This window comes from Chiloscyllium plagiosum, unplaced genomic scaffold (genome assembly GCF_037043375.1).
Source record: "Chiloscyllium plagiosum isolate Xiang-an unplaced genomic scaffold, Cpla_swu_hap1 HiC_scaffold_8, whole genome shotgun sequence".
Taxonomy (NCBI): domain Eukaryota; kingdom Metazoa; phylum Chordata; class Chondrichthyes; order Orectolobiformes; family Hemiscylliidae; genus Chiloscyllium; species Chiloscyllium plagiosum.
Window position 1 is genome coordinate 57,915,166 of NW_028270146.1, and position 25,307 is coordinate 57,940,472.

A 25,307-nucleotide genomic window follows, 5' to 3' on the forward strand; every position below is an offset into this window, starting at 1 on the left:
GAAATATATCCTTGGTGGTGGGGTCCGTTTGGAGGCGGCGGAAATGACGGCGGATAATGCGCTGTACATGGAGATTGGTGGGGTGGTCGGTGAGGACCAGTGTGGTTCTGTCCTGGTAGCGGTTGGAGGGGTGGGGCTCAAGGTCGGAGGAGCGGGAAGTGGAAGAGATGTGGTGGAGGGCATCGTCGACCACGTCGGGGGGGAAAATTGCGGTCCTTGAAGAAGGAGGCCATCTGGGTTGTACGTTTTTGGAACTGGTCCTCCTGGGAGCAGATGCGGCGGAGTCGAAGGAATTGGGAGAATGGGATGGGGTTTTTACAGGGGGCAGGGTGGGAGGAGGTGTAGTCCAGGTAGCTGTGGGAGTCGGTCGGTTTGTAGTAGATGTAGTCCAGGTAGCTGTGGGAACCTCTGCACCTGATGTGGCCTCCTCTATATTGGGGAGACAGGCCGGCTACTTGCGGAGCGTTTCAGAGAACACCTCTGGGACACCCGGAACACATCATCTATTGCATCCTCTGCACCCGATGTGGCCTCCTCTATATTGGGGAGACAGGCCGGCTACTTGCGGAGCGTTTCAGAGAACACCTCTGGGACACCCGGACCAACCAACCCAACCACCCTGTGGCTCAACACTTCAACTCCCCCTCCCACTCCACCAAGGATATGCAGGTCTTTGGACTCCTCCATCGCCAGACCACAACAACACGACGGTTGGAGGAAGAGCGCCTCATCTTCCGCCTAGGAACCCTCCAACCACAAGGGATGAACTCGGATTTCACCAGTTTCCTCATTTACCCTCCCCCCACCTTGTCCATCGAATTCAGAGCCGCCTTCCTAACCTGCAATCTTCTTCCTGACCTCTCCGCCCCCTCCCCAGTCTGACCTATCACCCTCACCTTGACCTCTTTCCACCTATCACATTTCCGACGCCCGTCCCCCAAGTCCCTCCTCCCTACCTTTTATCTTAGCCTGCTGGACAAACTTTCCTCATTCCTGAAGAAGGGCTTATGCCCGAAACGTCGATTCTCCTGTTCCCTGGATGCTGCCTGACCTGCTGCGCTTTTCCAGCAACACATTTTCAGCTCTGATCTCCAGCATCTGCAGACTTCACTTTCTCCTCTAGACAGAATTCAGGAGAGCAAAAAAAGGATGTAAGGTAGTTTTGGGAAATAGGGCCAAGAAGAATCCAAAGAGTTTCCCCAAATACATTAATGCAGAACAGTAACTACAGAGAGAATAAGCCCCTTTAAAGATCAATGAGGCCATATCTATTTAGAACCACAGGAAATGGGTGAAATGCTAAATGAATATTTCATGTCAGTATTTACTGTGGAGAAGAACATGGAATCTAGGGAACTTGGGGAAATGAACAGTGATGTCTTAAAGTGTCCATCTTCCATAAGAGGAATTGCTGGAGGTATTAAAACACTTAGAGGTAAATAAATTCACAAGACCTGATCGGGTATATCATGAACTTTTTGGAAGACTAGAGAAGAGATTGCTGGGCCCCTTGCTGAGATATTTGTGTCAACGACAGCCGTTGGTGAGGTGCTAGGAAACTGGAGTGTGATTCATGCAGTGCCATTATTTAAGAAAGGTTGTATGGAAAAGCCAGGGAACAACAGAATAGTGAGCTTAATATCAGTGGTGGATAACTTATTGGAGAAGATTCTGAGGGACAGGATTTATGTGCATTTGGAAAGACAAGGACTGGTTAGGGATAGTCAGCATGGTTTTGTGCATGGAAAATCATGTCTCACTAACTCAATGTAAGTTTTTTTAAAAGCGGTGACAAAGAACGTTGAAGGCAGAGCAGTAGACATTGTCTACATGGTCTTAAGCAAGATGTTGGACAGGTTCCACATGATAGACTGGTTATCAAGGTTAGATGACAAGGAATCCAGGGGGAGCTAGCCAGTTGGATACAAAATTGGCTTGAAGGCAGGAGACAGAGGGTGGTAGTGGAGGTTGTTTTTCAGACTCAAGGCCTGGTGCGCTAAGGATTGAGGCTGGGTCCACTGCTTTTCTTCATTTATATAAATGATTTGGATGTGAACATAGGAGGTATGGTTAGTGAGTTTGCAGATGATGCCAAAATTGGGGCATAATGGATAGGGAAGAAGATTATCTCAGAATGTAATGGCACCTTGATCAGATGGAGTTTAATTTGGATAAATGCATTTAGGTAAGGCAAACCCGGGCAGGACTTATACAGTTAATGGTAGGGCCCTGGGGAATATTGCTGAACAAAGACCTTTGGATGCAGGTTCATAGTTCCTTGAAAGTGGAGTCACAGCTATATAGGGTTGTGAAAAAATTATTTGGCGCATTTACCTTCGTTGGTCAGCACATTGAGTGTATGAGTTGGAATATCATGTGGCTATACAGGACATTGGTGAGGCCACTTTTAGAATACTTTGTTCAATTCTGATCTGCTTGCTACAGGAAAGACCTTTTTAAAACTTGAAAGTGTTCAGAAAAGATTTACAAGAAAATTGCTGGAATTGGAGAGTTTGAGCTATCGGAAGAAGTTGAATAGGCTCGGCTTCTTTCCCCTGGAGTATTTAGAAGCTGAGGGGTGACCAAGTAGAAGTTTATTAATATGAGGGGGCGAAGATAAGTCATTTTCCAAGGGTAAGTGAGTCCAAAATTAGAGGGCAAAAGTTTAAGGTGACGGGAAAGATTTAAAAGGGACCTAAGGGGCAACATTTTCATGCAGAGGGTGATGTGTTTGTGGAATGAACTACCAGAGGAGGTGGTGGAGATGGGCACAATTATAACATTTTATCAGGCACCTGGAAAGATATATGAATAGGAAGGGTTTAGAAGAATATGGGACTAAATCAGCCAGTACGGATGAGTTGGACTGAAGTTTTTGTTTTCGTGCTGTATAATTTGGTGACTCTATGAAAGCATTCTATCAGCACTTGTTCCAGATTACCTTTGCCAATTTCATTTGATGAGTCTTTATGAAGTGCGAAGTGTTCTGATTTAATTGCATTGCCTTTGTTACTAGCTCTTTTGCTTAATTGAAACATCTCATTAAAACATGGATTCTTAATAGGCTTGACAGGGTAAATGCTGAGAGAATGTTTCCCCTCATAGGAGAGCCTAGAAGAGGGCAGAATGTTAGAATTAGGGGGTGCCAATTTAAGACTGAGATGAGGAGGAATTTCTAATGAGTTGATTCTTTGGAACTATTTACTGCAGAAAACTGGGGGTAAAGTGCTCGTGTATATTTACGACTGAGATAGATTGTTAATCAGTCAAGGAATCAAGGGTGAGGGGAAAGTGGATGTGAGGAGTGTCATTATCAGCCATGATCTCATTGAACAGTAGAGCAAGTTAAGGGAGCCAAATGACTAACTTCTGTTCTATTTCTGATGGTCTTAATGTTCTGTTCAACAGTATAACTACTGTAAGGGATCTATAAACAACTTCAGCCTTTTTGACCTTCGTTATTCATAATATCCACCTTATTTGATTCTGCTTTCTGGCTGTTCTGAGCAAAGGTTCCTTCTTACTACATGACTATGATCTTCTATTCAGGGCCAAGCCTCATTTTCTTTTCTCTTTGGCTTTTGAAATATTGTGTACCATGGAACATTTATTTCCCAACATGTAACCATGTCTTTGACATGGTAATTAGATCTAAACCATTTATTTCTGTTTGTTTGTGCAACTTGTTCATCTATCTATTATGATTGATCTGAATTGAATAAAGACTTTTTTTTAAAATGTTGAAGCAATTATACTTTTACAGGAGCCTGATGCTCTGATGCATTATTGCTTTTAAACTTCACTCCCCTTCTCTTCCTATTTACTTTTATCCAAGTCACTACATGACATTGCTTTGCTCTGTTCCTAACTTGGTTAAATGGAGTCAATCACAGCAAAATAGCTCTCTTTCCTCAGGAATGATGTGCCAATGCCAATGAAACACAGTCATTATAACCACAGTTATGAGCTGTATGTTTAATTCTGATATGCTTGACCCTATCTCATTTCCCTGTGGCTGAGATAATAATCCAAAGGCTAAGTAGCGTTCAGGTTATGTTTATTAATTTAGATCCCAGCTGTTCAAATTCCCCGAGCAGAACTTGATTCTTAGTTCCATCCTACATGGATCACAACAACTGGGTTCTTCCCTTCCCACTTTTATGTTCTTCTCTTGACTGTGAAGATAGAACCCAAACTCAGGTACCAGGTAAACATCACAAGCTTTTTGAACTCCTGGTCTTGGCTGCAGGAACGGTATGCATTCGGCTCTGATCATTTTTCCTTACTTTAGGCTCTTGAACCCTGGTTGCTGTTGCTAGTTTGCCTCTCTGCATAGGCAACAAGACCTCATGCATGTTGGACAAAGGCAAGGGTCAATGCTGTTCTATCATTGTGTCCTGAATTTCTATGCCGGCCTGGTTCACTGTGGAATCTAGTGTGACTCACTGAAGTAGGTTTTGTGGTGGGTCCGGCCTTAGAATCAGGCCGAGGAAGGTAAAGTATTTTCCAAGCGGGAAATGACAGCTAGTGTAAACACCCAGTTTGAAGACAACAAAGCAATGAACCTGCATCAATACAACAGGAAGCTGATTGAGATAACTTGGATGCTGGTAAACAGGATTAAACATACCTTTGCAATTAAGTGAGTGAGGACAGGGTTTCATTTTGTAGATGCCTTTCACAACGAGTCGTCTACAATGGAACAGTCTGAGGGGGACTGTTCAGAATGTGAGTAAGCAGCCGGTTATGTTTGTTTTTGTCAACTTAGCACAGTACACCATGAGTCTTTTGATGGTATCGTGTGAAACTTATCATAGCACAAAACTTATACAGAACAGCAGCACTTGGAAACTTTGAAAACAGTTACATATCATTATTTTATGATTAACCTTACACCACTCACCACCCTGAAATGGAAGAAGATTCATGTTTTCTTAAGTGTGATCAGATTAATTCAGCCTTCATTTTAATGGACAGTTTTGGACACATGAGTAGAGCAGCTGAAAAAAGTGATCACAAACAACATTTTTACTGAGATCAGCAAAACTGCCCAAGCAATCAAATTGACCCCAGTATCATTTTTCCTAACTCACTGACCACTGCAAGAAAATCACTGATTTTGGGTCCACCAATGGGAGCCCAGACTCCTGGACTTACTCCAGTCTGCAGCCTCCCTAATCACTGACAACTCTAAAAGTACTACTTAAGGAATGTGACTGCCTTATCTGAACAGAATGTTCAGATAACATTTCCCCTTTCTGGCATCCCACAATGTCTGCAGTTTGGACTCCAGCCCTGAGCTAAAGTGTTTTTGAGCTACACACACCACAGAAGTGGTTATCTGGGGCCAAAATAATGCTCTGAAAAATGCCCACTTATTGGAGTTACAAAACAACACCATCTCTACTATGTCTCTATATTGTTTACTAATTTAATGAGTTAAAATTATTATTCAGTTGATTAATTTACGTCTACAAATTAATTGATTTAACTAGTACACTAATTTAATAAACTTAAGTAACAAATTCATGACATACTTCCCTAGACAAAGAGCAAAATTAAACCTGAAGTGCTCACCTATCAATCATATCTACCTGTTATCCTGTGATGGTACTCCTTGATTTTATTCTGTTGATCGATTTTTGAAGTTGCAACTCCTCCATTCGTTGCTCCTCTTGCTGACTGTAGACATTCTTTTGCCTTATTTTATCATTAGTCCTGTTCACCCAGAAGTCAAATGCTGCCACCACTTTCCTAAAAGTGCTATGGGTGGTTATACGCTCCAAGAAGGCAGTTCATTATTACCAGTTCCAGGGCAATAAATATTGGCATAGCAAGCAAGGCGCATGTCCCATGAACGAGTAATAAAGAAAGTTCTTGGGCTTGTTTATTTTCTTGGATTGTTCCTCTCACTGTCATTTAAGTCTGCTCTCAGGCCTTCTTTTAACTTTGGTTTCTTGCCTCACTTTCCTCTATGTTAGCTCTTAGGCCAGCTGGAGTGTAGTTTATTTGAATGTTCTAAAAGCATTTGATGCAATCTCTAAAAGAAAGCAAGGGCAATGGCAGATGAAGTTAAAGAGTATTCAACTGCATGGGTATTGATGAACGTAGCACAAAAAAAGACATTTCCAGATTGGAAAGAGAGGTGGGTGACATTCTACAGGGGTTTACATTGTCCAATTTTATTTACCATTTCATGATGAGCTACATGGTTTCATAAAAATGTAATCAAATTTGATATCACAAAACAGTGCACCATTGACGTCAAGCTGGCAATATGGAAGATTGCCTAGGTATGACCTGTACAAAATAAGCAGGCCAGTTACTCGTCAGTCTGCTCTTGATTATCAACAAAGTAATGGAAAGAGTCATCAATAGTGCTCTCTAGCACTGAGCAAAACCTGCTTACTGACATTCAGTTTGGATGCAGGATCATTCAGCACTGAACCTCATTACAACCTTGATTCAAACAGACCACAAAAGAACGGAACTCCAGAGGAAAAGTGGAAAAAAAATCTCTGCTTCTTGGTGCCATACCAAGCACAAAGAAAGATGGTTAGTCATCTCAGCTCCAGGACATCTGTACAAGTATTCTTCAGGGTAGTCTTCAGCAGCTTCATTCATTCTTCCTTCTACCATAAGGTCAGAAATGAGTATGTTCACTGATTATTGAAATTTGCAACTCCTCAGAAACTGAAGCAGTCCATTCCCATGTGCAGTAGGACCTGAACAATGTCCAGGCTTTGACTGGTAAGTAGCTAGTAACATTCGTACCACCTAAGTGTCAGACAATGAGCACCTCCAACAAGAGAGAATCTAACCATTATCCCTTGATATTCAGTGGTCTTGTTCTGACTGAATATTCCATTACTTCATTCTGGACTTTACCATGGACCAAGAACAGAACCGGACTAATCATATAACTACTGTGCCTACAAGAGTAGAACAGAGACTAGGAATTTTGGTGTGATCAATTCATCTCCTGACTCCCCAAAACCTCTCTATCATTTGCATGGTACAAGACAGGTATGTAACTGGATAACTCCCCACTTGCCTAGATGAATGGAACCCCAACAACACTTGAGAAGCTTGACGCCCTCCAGGGCAAAGCAGCCAACTTTATTTTCACCACACTTATAAGGATACACTTCCTGCAGTGGTGATGCATGGTAACAACAATGCATACCATCTTCACGATACACAGTGGGAATTCATTATGGCTCCACTGAAGCACCTTCAAAATCGCCATCCACTACCATCTGGAAGGACAAGGGCAACAAATATAAGGGAACACCACCACCTGCAAGTTCTTCTCCAAGCCACTCACCATCCTGACTCGGAAATACATTGCTGATCTGGAACTCCCTCCCTAACAGCATTGTAGGTTTGCCAGAATCAAATGGACTTCAGTGGTTGAAGAAGGGAGCTCACCACTACCTTCTGAAGCACAGTTGTGGGTAGTTACTAACTGCTGGTTTAGCCAGCAAAACCCACATCCACTGATTTTTTTTTTAAAAGAGTGGAATGGAAAGAGTACATAGCCAGATTTTCTGACTTCTCGCTCTCTCAGTTGCCCTGAAAATTCTTTTTTTCAAGTGTATATCTAATTTAGCTTTATTTAGGATATACAGCGCAATCACTGACCAGTCTGTCCAGCAGTGCAGTTTTGAGACTGTCAACAAGGCAAGGGAGTACATGATGAATAGTAGGGCCCGAAGAAGTACAGACGATCAGAGGGACCTCAGTGTGCATGTCGAAGAAACCTAGAAAGCAACAGGAAAGATGAATAAGGTGGTTAGTAAGGCATGTAGACTACCTGTCAATTTTAGTTGCACTGAATATAAGAGCTGGGAGGTTATGATGATGCAGTATAAGGTGTTAGTTAGGCTGCAGCTGGGGTACTGTGGCAATTCTGGTTGCTAGCCTATAGGAAGGATCCTATTTCACTAGACAGTGTGCAGAGGAGATTCACCAAGGTATTGCTTAGGTTAGATTATTTCAGGTATGAAGAGACAAGAGGCTGAAGCAGGGAGATTGAATGAGGGGCACAAGATTATGAGGGGCATAGTTAGGACAGATAGAAAGAAACTTTTATCCCTTAGTCAGTAACCAGGGTGTCGATTTAAGGTAAAAGGCAAAGTGGTTTAGAGGAGAATTAAGGAAAATATTTGGCAGTAGTGGGTATCTGGAACTCACTGCTTGAAAGAGTGTGGAGGCATGAACTATCATAACATTTAAGAAATGTTTAGATCATCACTGGAAGCACCATAACATACAAGGTTATGGGCCAAGTGCTGTAATATAAGATTAGAATAGAAAGGTGCTTGACACAATGGACCAAAGGACCTCTCTATGTCATGTAAAACTCTATAACCATTATATCTCACTGCATCAAAAAAATTTTCCATCTTCCCTCTGGTCCTATTGCAAGTTAAGTCGATGTCCGCTAGCTGACAACCCATCCATCAGTCAAAACAGTTTCTTATTATCGCTCAATAGAACTCTTGTTAATTTTGAGCAATTTGAATAGATTTCTGTTCAATCTTGCATAGAATTATTCTGTCAATTAAGACCATACGATCCTGAGACATAGGAACAGAAATTAGGCCATTCGGCTCATCAAGTCTGCTTTGCCATTCAATTATCGCTGATAAGTTTCTCAACACCATTTTCCCTCTTTCTCCCTGTCGCTTTGATCTCCTTGACAATCAAGAATCTATACATCTCTGTCTTAAATATACTCAATTACCTAGCCTCTACAGCCTTCGTGGCAATGAATTCCATAGATTCACCACTTTCTGACTGAAGAAGTTTCTCATTATCTCCATTCTAAAGGTCTTCCCTTTACTCTGAGGCTATGCCCTCGGGTCCTAATGTCTCTTGCCAATGGAAACATTTTCCTAATGTCCACTCTGTCCAGGCTGTTCCATATTCTTTAAGTTTCAATGAGATCCCCCTCATCCTTCCAAACTCCATAAAATATAGACACCAAGTCCTCAAATGTTTCTTGTATGTTAAGCCTTTCATTATCGTGAACCTCCTCAAGACCTGCTCGAGGGCCAGTACCTCTTTCTGAGGTACGGGGCCGAAAATTGCTCATAATACTCTAAATGTGGTCCGACCAGAATCTTATAAAGCCTCAGAAGTGCTTTCTTGCTTTTATGTTCTAGTCCTCTTGAAATAAATGCCAGCATTCTTAACTACCAATTCAACCTGCAAGTTTACCTTAAGAGAATCCTGGACTAGGACTGCCAAGTCCCTTTCCATTTCAGGTTTCTGAATTTTCTTCCCATTTATAAAATAGTCTATGCCTGTATTCTTCCTACCAAAATGCATGACCTCACACTTTCCCACATTGTATTCCATCTGCCACTTCTTTGCCCACTCTCCTAACCTATCTAAATGCTTCTGCAGTCTCCCTGACTCCTCAATACTAATTGTCCCTCCACCTATCTTTATATCATCTGCAAATTCAGCCAGAATGCCCTCGGTTCCTTCATCTAGATCATTAATGCATAAAGTGAAAAGTTCTGGTCTCAACACTGACCCTTGCTGAACACCACTTGTCGCCAGCTGCCATCCTGAAGAGGACCCGCTTATCACCACTCTTTGCTTTCTGCCAGACAACCAATCTTCTATCCATGGTAGTACCTTGCCTCTAACACCATGGGCTCTAATGTTACTCAGCAGCCTCCTGTGCAACACCTTGTCAAAGGCCTTCTGGAAGTCCAAATAGATAACATCTATTGGTTGTCCTTGGTTTAATTTGCTTGTTACCTCCTCCAAGAATTCCAATAGATCTGTCAGGCAAGGCCTCCCCTTGATGAAACCATGCTGACTTTACCCTATTTTCCATACACTTCCAAGTATTCTGAAATTTCATTTTTCACAATGGACTCCAAAATCTTACCAATGGCCAAGGTCAGGCTAATCGGTCTGTAATTTCCCATCTTTTGCCTTACCCCCTTCTTAAACAGGGGTTACAAGAGCAATTTTCCAGTCCTCTGGGACTCACACTGACTCCAGTGATTCCTGAAAAATAACCACTAATGCCTCCACTGTCTCTTCAGTTATCGCCTTCAGAACTCTTGGATGTAGTCCATCTGGTCCAGGTGATTTTATCCACCTTCAGAGCTTTTGTTTTTCTAGCACCTTCTCCTTGGTGATGGCCACAATACTCACCTCTGTCCTTCGACTCTCTTGACATTTTGGGATGTTACTCGTCTCTTGCATCATGAAGACTGATGCAAAGTATTTGTGAGTTCTTCTGCAATTTCTTCATTCGCCATTACTACTTCCCCAACCTCATTTTCCAGCAGTCCAATGTCTACTTTTGCCCGAAAGAAACTCTTGCAATCTTTTATATTACTGGCTAGCTTACCCTCATTTAATCTTGTCCCTCCTTATCTCATTCTTAGTTGTCCTCTGTTGGTCTTTGTCGGCTTCCCAAACCTCTGGCTTTCCCACTGCCCATCGCCGCATTATATACTTTCTCTTTTGCTTTTATGATATCCCTGGTTTCCTTTGTCAGCCATTGTTGCTTTGTTCTCCTTTTAGTGTGCTTCTTTTTCCTAGGGATGAGTTTTTGCTGTGTCTCCCGAATTATTCTCAGCAACCCTTGCCATTGCCTTTCCACTGTCTTTCTGAATAAGCTCCTCTCCCAATCAATTCTGGTCAACTCTTCCCTCATGCCTCCGTAATAGCCTTTATTCAACTGTAATACCGTTTACATTCATAGAGATGTACAGCACGGAAACAGACCCTTCGGTTCAAATTGTCCAAGCCAACCAGATATCTTAACCTAATCTAGTTCCATTTGCCAGCACTTGGCCCATATCCTTCTAAACCCTTCCTATTCATATACCCATCGAGATGCCTTTTAAAAGCTGTAATTGTACCACTTCCCCAGGCAGCTCATTCCATGCAAGCACCACCCTCTGCATGAAAAGGTTGCCCCTTAGGCCCCTTTTATATTTTACCCCTCTCACCCTAAACTTATGCCCTGTAGCTCTGGATTCCACTACCCCAGAGAAATGACCTTGTCTATTTATCCTATCCATGCCCCTCATGATTTTATAAACTTCTGTAAAGTCACTCTTCAGCCTCCGACACCTATAGCTTAAATTCTCCAAAACTGACAACATTCTTGTAAATCTTTTCTGAACCCTTCCAAGTTTCACAACATCCTTCCAGCTTTTTCCTCTGAAATTGTCTCCTGCTTTCTCCCCATAACCCTTGATACCCTTGACAATCAAGAACCTATTTATCTCTATCTTAAATATACTCAATGACCTGGCCTCCACAGCATTCTGTGGCAGTGAATTCCATTGATTCATCACTCTCTGGCTGAAGAAGTCTCTCCTTATCTCCATTCTAAAAGATCTTCCCTTTAATCTAAGGCTATGCTCTTGGGTCCTAATGTCTCCAACCAATGATACATCATCCCAACATCCATTGTGTCCAAGCCATTCAGAATTCTGTAAGTTTCTATTAGGCCCTCCATTGAATATAGACCCGGGGTTCTCAAACATTCCTCACATGTTAAGCTTTTCATTCCTGGGACCATTCTCGTGAACCTCCTCTGAACACACTCCAGGGCCAGTCCACCTTTCCTGAGATATTGGGTCCAGAACTGCGTACAATACTTTAAATGTAGTCCGACCAGAGCCTTATAGAGCCTCAGAAGTACATCCTTGCTTTTATATTCAAGTCCTCTCAAAATAAATGCCATTGTTGCATTTGCCTTCCTAACTATTGACCCAACTCGCAAGTTTACCTTGAGAGAATCCTGGATTAGAACTCCCAAGTCTCTTTGCAGTCCAGAGTTCTGAATTTTTTCCCCATTAGAAAATAGTCCATGTCTCGTTCCTTCCTACCAAAGTGCATGACCTCATACTTTCCCATGTTGTACTCCATCTTCCACTTCTTTGCCCACTCTCCTAAACTGTCCAAATCCTTCTGCAGCCTGTAATCAGTCTGTAATTTTCTGTTTTTTGCATCCCTCCCTTTTTAAACACGCTAGCAATTTTCCAGTCCCCTGGGACCCCTCCCACCCCCACCCCCCCACCCCCGACTCTCGCGATTCCTGAAGGTTCTCCCATAATACCTCCACGATCTCTTCAGCTGTCTCCCTTCGAACTCTGGGTTGTAGTACATCTGGTCCAGGTGATTTATCCACCTTCAGGCAATTCAGTTTTTCTCTCACCTTCTCCATGGTGAAGGCCGTCATACACAGCTCTGCCCCCTGAACTCTTGAATTTTTGGGATATTACACGTGTCTTCCACCGCGAAGACTGATGCGAAGTAATTATTCAGTTCCTTGTTCACCACTACTATCTTTCCACTGTCATTTTCCAGCGGTCCAATGTCCACTTTTGCCTCTCTTTTGCACTTTATATATCTAAAGAAACTCTTACCGTCTTCCTCTACATTACTGGCTAGTGTATCCTCATATTTAATCTTCTCCCTCCTTTTTTTCTTGTTGCCCTCTTATAGTCTTTATAAGCTTCTCAACCCTCTGGTTTCCTATTGTCCTTCGCCACATTATGTGCTTTCTGTTCTGCTGTTATGCTATTCTGACTTCCCTTAGTCAGCCATTGTTGCCTCATCTTCCCTGTACCACACTTCATTTTTCTTGGGATGAATCTTGGCTGTGTTTCCTGAATTACTCCTCCCAGAAACTCCCTCCATTGCTGTTCCACTGTCTTCCCTGCTAGGACCCTCCTTGTCAATTCCACCCAGCTCCTCTGTCATCCTTCTGTAGTTGTCTTTATTCGGCTGTAATACCATTACCTCTGATTCTATCTTCTCCCTCTCAAATTGCAGAGCAAATTAAATCATATTATGATCGCTGCCTCCTCAGGGTTCCTTTGCCTTAAGCTCCCTTATTAAGTCTGCCTCATTGCACAACACTAAATTCAGTATTGCCTGTCCCCTAGTGGGGTCCATCATAAGCTGCTCCAAAAAGCCATTTTGTAGACATTTCACAAATTCTTTCTCTTGCGAACCACTGGTGCTTCCACAGATTGTCAGACTTCTGAGGAGCTTGCCAACTGAGTGGCACTTTCAGGAGCAGAGGGAGATTAAAAATCTCAATTAGAACTGACAAGGTGAAAGTGGTCACTGGCCTGTTTGTGCAGATCATCACTTCTCATTACCTGTTAACATCATTTGAATATGAGGTATGTGCCATGTGACTGTGCGACATTTAATTTGATCACCACATAGTTTGGAACACCACCCCCCCCCCCCCCCCCGATCCCTCCCTGACTAATACGAGTCATGCTGAGATTTAGTCACTAGTGTGGTGCTGGGAAAGTGCAAGCAGGTCAGGCACTTCTGAGGCGCAGAAGAATGACATTTGGGGCATACGTCCTTCATCAGGAATGAGGCTTGTGGGCTCTCAGCCCCCCAGCCCACAAGCCTCATTCCTGATGAAAGGCTTATGCCCGAAACACCGAATCTCCTGCTCCTCAGATGCTGCCAGACTGCTGTGCTTTTCCAGCACCACACACTCAACTCTGATCTCCAGCATCTGCAGTCCTCACTTTCTCCTACGCTGAAATTTAGCTCCAGTATGTTATGGAATAATCAGGTGGCTATGAGTAAAGGAGCCCCTTTACTCCCACATTGATCTCTGCTTCTCCTTGCTGTTCTGAATTATTTTCAGTAGAGAACGAAGTGAGTTATGAGAATGAGAAATGTAATGTCCTGAGTAATGCATGTTAATATTTAGAGTCAGAGATATGTACAGCATGCAAACACCCTCCAATCCAACTCATCAATGCCAACCAGATGTCCTAAACTTGATCTGGTCCATCTGCCAATATTTGGCCCAAAACCCTGTAAACCCTTCCTATTCATATACCCATCCAGGTACCTTTTAATTGTTGCAAATTTACACCACTCCATTACTTCATCTGGCAGCTCATTCCATATACACACTATCCTCTGAATGAAAAAGTTACCCCTTATGTCCCTCTTAAATCTCCCCCCCCTCACCTTAAACTTCGGCCCTCCAGTTTTGGACCCCCTCCCTGGGAAAAGACCGTGTCTATTTACCCTATCCATGCCCCTTGTCATTTTATAAACCTATATAAGGTCATCTTGATGCTCCGGGAAAACAGCCCCAGCCTATTCAGCCTCTCCCTATAGCTCAAACCCTCCAAACCTCGCAACAGCTTTGTAAATTTTTTCTGAACCCTTTCAAATTTCACAACATCTTTCCTGTAGCAGGGAGACCAGATTTTGACACAGTACTCTGAAAGTGGCCTAATCAATGTACAGTTGTAACATGACCTGCCAACTCCTATACTCATTACACTGACCAGTAAAAACAAACACACCAAATGCCTTCTTCACTATCCTATCTTGCTGCAACTGCACTTCCAATGAACTATGAACCTGTACTCCAAGGTCTCTTTATCATTACCATTAAGTGTATAAGTCCTGCCCTGATTTGCCTTTCCAAAATGCAGCACCTCAGATTAAACTCCATCTGCCACTCCTAGGCCCATTGGGTCAAATGCCAACTGAGAAACAGATGCATTGATTTTCAAAGAAGATTTGCTCGGGTGTAACAGTGAGGCAAGGAACTCTAACACTGCAAATACGAGGACACATTTTGTACTTGAGAATTTGTACACAATAGACCTTTTTCTGTGCTATAGACTTCTATGACCATGTGAGAATTTTAAAATGCATTTAATTCCTATTGTCCATTCATAAATTGCCCTGGACAAGATTGTGGTGTGGGTGTGAGATGATAATGAGGTTTGTTTGGGCATAAAGGCTGACAGGGCAAATGAGGATTTGAATAGATGCCTTGATGGAGTTAAATGGATGTACCTACAAAGTGGTCTGAGGAATGTAGATATGTTGCCTCCCTAATGCCAGGGTCTGGGATTCTCAAAGAGGGTAGAAAACATTGGTGGGGTTTGTCTAAAGGCCTCAAACAGTAGCAGTGATGGAAGGCAAAGGATTACACAGGAGACTAGCGATGTATGCGTTGAGAGTACAACTATAATCATGGGTGATTTTAATCTACATATATATTCAAGAACCAACTGGAGAGCAAGTATCCGAGACTGTAGGGAAATAGATGGTGACATTTTGAAAAATGTCCATATTACAGAGGAGGAAGGGCTGGATGTCTTGAAATGCATCAAGGTGGATAAATCATCTGGACCTATTCAGGTGTACCCTAGAACTCTGTGGGAAGCTAGAGAAGTGATTGCTGGGCCCCTTGCTGAGATATTTGTATCATCGATAATCACAGGTGGGGTGCCGGAAGAATGGAGGTTGGTGGTGAACACAGTACCACCATTTAAGAAAGGTGGTAAGGACAAGCCAGGGAACTATAGGGTGTGGGCAGGTTGTTGGAGGGAATCCTGAGGGACAAGATTTACACGTATTCCTGAAGAAAGGCTTATGCCCGAAATGTCGATACTCCTGATTCCTGGATGCTGCCTGACCTGCTGCGCTGTTCCAGCAACACATTTTCAGCTCTGATCTCCAGCATCTGCAGACCTCACTTTCTCCACGTATTTGGAAAGGCAAGTTCTGATTAGGGATAGTCAACATGGCTTTGTGCGTGAAAAATCATGTTTCATGAACTTGATTGATTTTTTTTGAAGAAGTAACACAGAGCATTGATGAGGGCAGAGCGGTGGATGTGATCTATATGGACTTCAGTAAGGCGTTCAGCAAAGTCCCCCATGGGAGACTAGTTAGCAAGGTTAGATCTCATGGAATACAGGGAAAACTAGCCATTTGGATGCAGAACTGGCTCAAAGGTAGAAGACAGAGGGTGGTGGTGGAGGGTTGTTTCTCAGACTGGAGGCCTGTGACCAGTGGAGTGCCACAAGGATCTGTGCTTGATCCACTACTTTTCGTCATTTATATTAATGATTTAGGAAGTATAGTTAGTAAGTTTGCAGATGATACCAAAATTGGAGGTGTAGTGGACAGTGAAGATGATTATCTCAGATTACAACGGGATCTTGATCAGGTGGGCCAATGGGCCGAGGAATGGCAGATGGTGTTTAAATTAGGTAAATACGAGGTGTTGCATTTTGGGAAAGCAAATCTGAGCAGAATTTACACACTTGATAAGGTCCGAGTGTGTATTGCTGAACAAAGGGACCTTGGAGTGTAGGTTCATAGCTCCTTGAAGTAGAATTGCAGGTAGATAGGATAGTGAAGAGGGCATTTGCTATGCTTTCCTTTATTGGTCAGAGTATTGAGTACAGGGGTTGGGAGGTCGTGTTGTGCTGTACAGGACTTTGCTTAGGCCACTTTTGGAATATTGCATACAGTACTTCCTATCGGAAGGATGTTGTGAAACTTGACAGGGTTCAAAAAAGATTTACAAGGATGTTGCCATGGTTGGAGGATTTAAACTATAGGGAGAGGTTGCACAGGCTGGGGCTGTTTTCCCTGGAGCGTTGGAGGCTGAGGTGTGACCTTACAGAGGTTTATAAAATCATGAAGGGCATGGATAAGATAAATAGACAAAGTCTTTTCCCTGGGGTGGGGGAGTCCAGAACTAGAGGGCATAGGTTTAGGGTGAAAAGGGAAAGATATAAAAAAACCTAAGGGGCAACTTTTCAATGCAGAGGGTAGTGCATATATGGAGTGAGCTTCCAGAGGAAGTGGTGGAGGCTAGTACAATTGCAACATTTAAAAGACATTTGAATGGGTATATGAATTGGAAGTGTTTGGAGGGATATGGGCCAGGTGCTGGCAAATGGGACTAGATTAGGTTGGGATATCTAGTCAGCATGGATGAGTTGGACTGAAGGGTCTGTTTCCGTGTTGTACATCTCTATGACTCTGTTGAATGAATTGGAAGTTGAACTGAGGACTAGTGCAGCTCTGAGTCAGCCTGAAGCGGATGCTGTTGGAGAGAGAGGTTGAGAGTGTGCATATGATGACGCATTGCACTCTGAGTGTGGATCTCAGGATCTGGTGAGTACAGGTGTCTGTGGAACGTTGAACATCACAGAGATACGCATGATGCTGGGTGGATTCAAAACATGAAGAATGAAACTTCCCAATTGGAATCCATGTGAGGTGAGTCCGAGCTGGAGACAGTTACTGAGGAATGTGATGTGGCTGTGGAAATGAGTTTTAGCAAATAACAAACACCAGGCGAGACAGTAAAATTAATAACAACGAACAAGAAAAACATTTGGAATGGAAATCCTGCCAGAAAGAGGAGCAGAACCCCTTCAAGGTGGGCATACCTGAAAGAGATGTGACAATAAGTTAAATACTAAATAAATACCAAAACAACTGCAGATGCTGGAAACCAGAAACATAAATAGAAATTGGTGCAAAAGCTGAGCAGGTCTGGCAGCATATTTAGAGAGTTGAAAGTGTGGTGCTGGAAAAGGACAGCAGGTCAGTCAGCATCCAAGGAGCAGGAAACTCGACATTTCGGGCATAAGCCCTTCACCTGCTGTGCTTTTCCAGCATCACACTTTTCAACTCTGATCTCCAGCATCTGCAGTCCTTATTTTCTCCCAGGAACTTTAGAGAGCTCTGGCTGCCATCAGTACTGAGGAAGGGTCACTGGACCCGAAACGTTTACTCTGATTTCTCTCCACAGATGCTGCCAGATCTGTTGAGCTTTTCCAGCAATTTAAGTTTTTGTTTCTAATTTCTAGCGTCTGCAGTTCTTTCTGTTTTTATGTAACATTTCCAAATTTACTGTCAACACAAAACTACATGAGTTTGTGAGTTGTGAGGAGGATGCACAGAGGCAGTCTAGATAAGTTGAGTGTGTGGGCAAACATGTGGCAAATGTAGTACATCATGAACAAATGTGAAGTTATACTTGAAAAAACAGTATTATTTAAATGATGATAGATTGGGAAATGTGAATGTGCAAAGCCATCTTGTAGATCATTCAGTGAAAGTAAACAGGCAGCTACAGCAAGCAGTCAGGAAGGTAAGTGGCAGGCTGTCCTTCATTTCAAGAGTATTTCTGTTCAGAAGCTCTTGGTGAGACTGCAGCTGAAATATTTTGTGCAGCTTTGATCTAAGAGAAGAAAACTATACCATGAAAAGAATGCTTAAAACTAGAAAAATGTACAATTTATAAACATAAAAGCAGCTACTTTGATTTCATGAAGGGACATGCAAAAGGGATGTAGAATTAAACCAAGTCAAAATAATAAAACCAAAAGAAAATGAAGCAAAGTGTCCACTGTTTGCAATAAATTTATACTTATTCTAAAGGTAACAGGTAGTTTTCAGAGTTAAAGGATGGTATATCAGTGGGGATAAGTGGTGTGTACATCCTCCAGTATATGTGGAGTCATAAGTCCCAGACAACCACATCTGCAGGAAGTGTCACCAGACATACAAGCTTGAACTCTGCCTTTTAGAACTTGAGTAGTGACCTTGTGAATTTCTCCAGCAATTCCTGTTTTTGTTTCAGATTTACAGCATCCGCAATTCTTTGTTTTATTATAGATGCAGGTAAGATGTTGCCCCTGTTTAGTGAGTGTAGAACAATGGAATACATTTTTAAAAAAAGGTGATGCTATTTAGGACTGAAATGAGATTTGTTTTCACCCAGAGGGTAAATATTTGGAATTATCTACACCAGATAGCTCTGGAAGCTCAGCATTTGAATATATTTACAGTACAGATTGATATTCCTTTGAACATCAGTAATGTGAAGGGTTATGGAGATAGTTTGGGTGAAGTGTTTGATTAGTCCTGATCTTATTCAAGGCAGTTGCAGGCTAGATGGCTAAATGGCCTACTCCTTTTTCTAGTGGTAGAATTGTTCCATTCAGTCTCTCTCCACTGTCTCGCTAAATTCTGAAACACATGAGCAATGGATCATGATCATACCTGTCCACTTTAATTGATTCAGAATGTCAGAAGAGGAATGCTAATGCTATAGTTCAATTAGAGAACCACTGAGAAACCTACTCTGCAAAACTGAGCGTTCCTGACCTGCTATTGACTTTCCTTCCTGAGGGAGAAGAAGAAGAAACCACAGAAGCCATCATAGATTTTGAACATGATCTTTCCAATTTATATTAAATCTGATGTAACAGCTATCATTCATTATTGAATGCAATTGGTAATTCCAGCACTACCATTGCCTTCAGGGACAATTAAGAAAGTACTTCTTCCTAAGGCTTACCAGTGAATTGATTCTCTGATGAGTTATGACAGAAACTTATTATAATTAATTTGAGGTTAATCTGCATGATATATTTTGATAATGGAGTATAGGTCTTTAAGACATATTAAGATTGGAAGTAATTTACAAAATGCTCTGATTTTGTCTAGAACAATTACATATTACTATTCATGCCTCAGTAAATTTCATTTTGTTAATGCACATATTAAAGATGTTAGAACTATTGCAAAGTTCTCTTGTGTTTATCTTGTAATTACCTGCAAAATTTCTAAATTATTGCTGCCAAACTTCATCATTGGCTCTCCGCAGTGCCTTACAAATTGTCGTCCAGACAAGCCAAAGTGACCTTCAGCTCAGAAAATGCTAGTATTTTTCAGCGTATCGGCCTGAAATGATAACTTGTATGTTAAATGTGTTGACATACCAAAATATGCATTCCCAACCCACAATGGATTATTGGAACTAAACTAAAATGGCAGATCACAATGTGAGAGAAAACACAGCTTTGAGGCAGGGAAACTTTAATTTGAAATAATTTATTCTGTTACTGGTTCGCAAAATGGGCTGACCTCAACCAGACAGCATTTATCAACCCTAGTAATCCTTGGAAAGTGGCAGTAAAACTAAAATGATTAATTTTCATGGTTATGGTCCTCCCACAATGATGTTTAGCAAAGAATTTCAAGTTTTTGTACCTCTCCTGATGAAGAAGCAGCAACACAATATATGACCAAGTCAGAATTGTGCAGGATCTGGAGGGGAAGTGAGCTAGTATGATGTTTCCATCTTGTAGCTACTCTACCACTCCTTTACTACCAATATATGTATGTGTCAGCAATTCAGGTGAGTCATAGCATCGAATGTCATTTCACAGTATGGTAGCCTAAAGTGATTTCATAGAATCAAAGATTAGTTACTGCTCATTTCCTCTAAACCTGCAATTTCTTGGCCCTTAATCATTTTCCCTTTACCCAATTCCCTTTTGAAAGCAACAATTGAATCTGGCTCCAATCTCCTTTTGGAAAAGGTGTTTCCTCATGTCACCTTTAGTTCTTTGCCAGCAATTTTAAAATGTTGTCCTATGGTTCTTGAATCCAAACTGTTCCTTTCTATCTACACCGTCAGGACTCCTCAGAATTCTGAAAACTCAATCAAATCTTCTCTTCATTGTCCAGATTTTCCTCCAGGATTTGTCTGAAGGTTGAAAGTTAGAATTGTAAATGTATTTTTTTTCTATTTATTACAAGTTGTTGGAAGTGTTGAGAACTAATAACCTTATTTATATAATTCAAAGATTTACTGAACTGAATTTTTTTTTAAACTGCTGATTAATCATGAGTACTTCAGCTCATTTTCATTATGTGGTTCATTATTTCTTCCAGTATCAGCATTAAAAAGATATGTAGATAATCTAATCCTAGGATTGACATGCTATTTTGTATATGAGTATCACTGATTTATTCAAATTCTGTCTGCATCTAATGTCCATTTCTGGCAGCATGCTACTTCATAGTGTTAAGGAGTGACATCGCTGTCTATCACAAGAATGCTGAAGCTAATTAAAATATATCTATCACCATAGATATGCAGACTTAGCCTAAATTGTTGATTAAACCAAAACCCTTGCAGGTCTGTGCAGTTTAATTCTAATTTTGGTGTTATATTTAACATTGGAAAAGGTTAAAATGAGACCACTTTATGTTTTTCTCTCCGATTGTTATGCTGTAGCTAACAAGTATTTTTGAAATATAAATGAGAGGAACATTTTACATGTACTTAGCATTTTTAACTATTTTCTTAGGTGGACAGTGAAACTAATGTTCTTCAGGATGGCTCACTTGTTGATCTTTGTGGAGCAACGCTTCTGTGGAGAACAGCAGATGGCTTGTTCCACACTCCAACCCAAAAACACATTGAGGCTCTTCGACAGGAGATAAATGCTGCTAGACCTCAGTGTCCGGTTGGGCTTAACACCCTAGCATTTCCCAGCATTAATCGAAAGGATATTGTGGAAGAGAAACAGCCCTGGGCCTATCTCAGCTGTGGTCATGTCCATGGTTACCACAACTGGGGCCATCGTAGTGAATCAGAAGCCAATGAACGAGAATGTCCTATGTGCAGAACTGTTGGACCATATGTGCCACTTTGGCTAGGCTGTGAAGCAGGATTTTATGTGGATGCAGGACCTTCTACACATACATTTAACCCATGTGGACATGTGTGCTCTGAGAAAACAGCAAAATATTGGTCTCAAATTCCATTACCCCATGGTACTCATGCATTCCATGCAGCATGTCCTTTCTGTGCTATACAACTTAATGGAGAGCAAGGCATCATTAAACTAATTTTCCAAGGACCAATTGACTGATGAAGATGTGAACGAGGGCAAAAAAACCTTTTTGGGAAATACTGTGAAAATAATCTGCTACTGTAGCTGGATGCCTACTTGCTGGATGATTGACATAATTATTTTCAGAGGAAGTGGGAGGGCAAACAGCTTGGTGTGGGATACAGTTATTTGTGATGTGGATAATAATGATTAATAAATGTTTTACGGGTGCAGAATTTAGAGGAGCCATTCGTAAAAGCTACAACTAAAAAAACAAAAGTTACCCTTTTGTTCTAACCTATTTTGCTACAGTGTGCCCTTTGTATAGTTTTATAATTTATATGATTTTAATATATTGCGTGTATATTGAATGACCTGTTCAGATAAAGCTGTAAATCATTTATGGCTTTTGTGTAACCTTGGCAGTAAAGTATTTACTTATTTAGACTTACTCTCTTTTAGCTAGAATGTATAACAATGATCTGCTCCTTCACTATAACTTTTTTCATTTCTCAGGTGTGCAAGTAAATGATTTAGCTAAATTCTGCACCAGAGATATTGTTAAGGTGGGTATTTGTCAAAATACAGAAGTATTCGTTAAAGGCTTCGCAAATCTTTTGCAGAAGTGTTTCTGAAATTCAATGCAATATTGTTGAAATTATTCTAATTTTTGAATGATGAAATGAGCTTTGATGCTCTATCTGCACGTTAAAGAAAAAATGTTACAATTTAATTGAAACTGCATTATAAATTTTGTTTTAGTGTTATTTAACAACTACTTCATTTGAGTAGCATCGTCAGTGTGCCATTAAATATGATATGAAATACCAATAATTGCTGGAACTTTCAGTTACCTCTCAGTTGTGTACTGTTCAGTTCTGCTGTATAGCACATTGCCAGTTTCAAGTACAATGTTTACACAAATGCCATTAACAACTCTGATGCAGCTTTTATTGACATCATTTTACAAACGAGCAAAATAGCAGCATGAATGTTAACAGTAACACAGCTGTGGGCCTACCTTCTGGAAAATTGTGGTAGATTGAAATATTTGCAAAGTTTAATCGATAATTTAAAATAGTTAATAACTAACCTATTAATAATGCAAATATGACATTTGTAGGTCTTTCCTTTGTCAGGGTTATTTTGTACTTTTTTGAGGGCATATAAGTTAGTAGGTAAGAAAGTTCAGATGCAACTTGGTTTAGTTCTGCCTCCTTTAAATTGAATGAAAATAATCATGGTAAATACAAAATCATTCCTTCAGGATTCAGAATACCTGCAGTTCTCATTCTTATCATTTATTTTGTCATGGCTTTTGAGGAATCCCTAAAAACGTCTTGTCATCACAAAAGTTTTTGCTGAAACAGAATTTGTTAAACCAGTCTCAAAACAGATGCACACCTAATTTAATTTAATTTATAAAACTGATTTGATGTATATGATGCTTGCAACTTTTTCATTAAGGTCTAATTACAGATTTGCATTTCTAGTTTGTTATATGCAATTGTACTGTTTATTTGCTTATGTGTACAGAACAATTTTCAGAGTTGAGTACCATGTGCTTCTTATCATGGTGTAATCCATGTTTTCATTGAATTTTCTTGATTTTAATGTAAATTAAAGTCGAGTGACAAGATTTTGCCCTTTAGATTCATCTATTTTAATCTTGTATTATCACTGGTACCTTTCACTGCAAGTGATTTTTTTTTTCTTCAGTCCAATTAAGATTAATATATTTACTCTCCATGTTATATTTTATAACACTGTTTGGTTGTATATAATTTAGCTGTTACCATTTTTCAAAGGAAATACACAAGATATTAAAAGGCTTGACCTGTATTTATTTCCAATATGCATATGAAAAGATTAGCTCCATTATTACTAATGAAGTTATTGTAGTGAGGTGTTGAGCACTCAACAATACCAGGATAAATCTTGCTGGCAAAATTTCAGCAAATATTGTATTACACAATAATCAAGTTTCTTTAAAAATGGGGAAAAAGTTGAAGTTAATTTTCATCACTAATGTGCATAAACATCAACTTTGTCACATGACTTGGAGCTACTTCCCCATCTGTTATAACCTCTTTTTAATTTTAAAAATTACAATTAATGTCAGTAAAGACATGCCCTTTTTGATTATTTTTAACCTACCAGTGTTAATTTCTATACATACAGAATTAAAAGCTTTCTGTTTAAATTATCTGAATTTTGCCTCTCAATGTGTGTGCACATTGAGGTTTTTCTAGTTAAAATACAATAGCTTAACTTAAGTTGGTTTGAAAAGAAGTTTGTTGGTGCCTAAGATGCAGACTGATTTTTGTGATGTATTATCACATGCTAATAAAGGCTTTTTCAGAAACAGTAATGCATTGGATGTATTTTGGCTTGTATACTGGAACTTTGTATTGCATTTGTTCTATATAACATTGCATATTGCAACAAATAAGCATCATATAGGAGGCACAAATATTAGAAGAACTTGTACCATGTTACAGACACAACAAATCCTTGGAACAGTACCTTAATTTTTCCATTCAAATTGAAATTTTTATTTTGAAAATGAAACCTCCACACCCATGCTCACTAAATTACCTCTTTTTTTTTAACATTTGTTAGTCAAAGACTTGGAACACATAGAGGTAAGTTTAATTTTCAGTTGTTGCATAAGGCAGACAAGAGTCAGTGAATCAACAGACCGTCATATATTTCTCTGATTTTCCATTCACTGACTTCAATGGCAAAAAAAAGGGTGACTGATCTGATATTACTAATTTTATGCCATTGCCAAATGTTAAAATTACTATCTTGATAATCTCAGCTTTGAATTATGCATAGTAGCATTCTTAAAAATTTATTTTTTAAAAACCTTGTTTTGATAATGTTTCATAAGCCAACAGACTTGAACCAAATGTGAATTGTGTTCTATGTCCCACTAAATTTCTTTCATTCATTATTAATGCTATAAAATTCATTCCACAGGCCACTATTTTGCTTATCTGTGTTGAAATCAGTCAGTACTGATTGATTTCAGAGAATTTTGTCCTTTGTATAGCAGAGCCTTTTTTTGAGTTAAAATGTTTGTCTAGTTCTGAAAATGTTCAGTGATTCTTGGAAGTGGACTCTCTGCCTTAAGCAGATTTAAATGGATTATGGTTTGGATCTTGAACACTTTGTTTTCGTGCAATAAAAATAACATTTAACTATGAAGTCAAATTTATCACTACTGTTTACATGCTTCCAAATACTAAGCTTAATGACAGAGCCTTTAAAAAAATCTGTGAGAAACATGTAATCAACATTACAATGAGTATATGTCCAGTTTACTGATTATAATCAAATATATAACCATCCACTATTAAGAGTACATTGCAAATATTTACCTCAATTTGAAAATATTGTTGGACAAGACCATTACCACATTTCATAGGTGGCAAGAGTCTAAACTCTAATAAACATTAGCTTAATCAAAAATCCTATGTATAATACCTATCATATCCAGACTAGAAATTATTGAACACTATTTTATTAAATTGAGATTATTTATTTATAATCTTAATCCAGAAACCTCCACTATCTGAATGCAAAGTATTCATTTAAATCAGAGGGCTCATCATCAGCTCAGGCGGCTGTGATGAAATTAAATAAATATTTATTCAGGAGAAATTAGACTTAAATATTTGGTTGAACTCCTTGGTTACTATTCAACTAAGTCCATACTAATCTCACAAATATCCAGCTACCCTTCTCCCAGAACCTTAAAACATGACTTGACCCCCTCACCACCTTCCCAGTGATTGATGCTCCACA

The 25,307-nt window shown here is 40.2% G+C and overlaps 1 protein-coding gene across 1 annotated transcript in view; it reads left to right on the forward strand.

The window, feature by feature from the left end:
* The window catches only part of LOC122553627 (E3 ubiquitin-protein ligase pellino homolog 2), a 249,147-nt gene extending 224,440 nt beyond the window's left edge, over nt 1–24,707 (forward strand). The window contains exon 7 of the mRNA XM_043697729.2: nt 20,967–24,707. Within this exon, the coding sequence (XP_043553664.1) occupies nt 20,967–21,533 (567 nt within the window). The 3' untranslated portion in view covers nt 21,534–24,707. The remainder of the gene's footprint in view (nt 1–20,966) is intronic.
* Nucleotides 24,708–25,307: the final 600 nt, after the last annotated feature.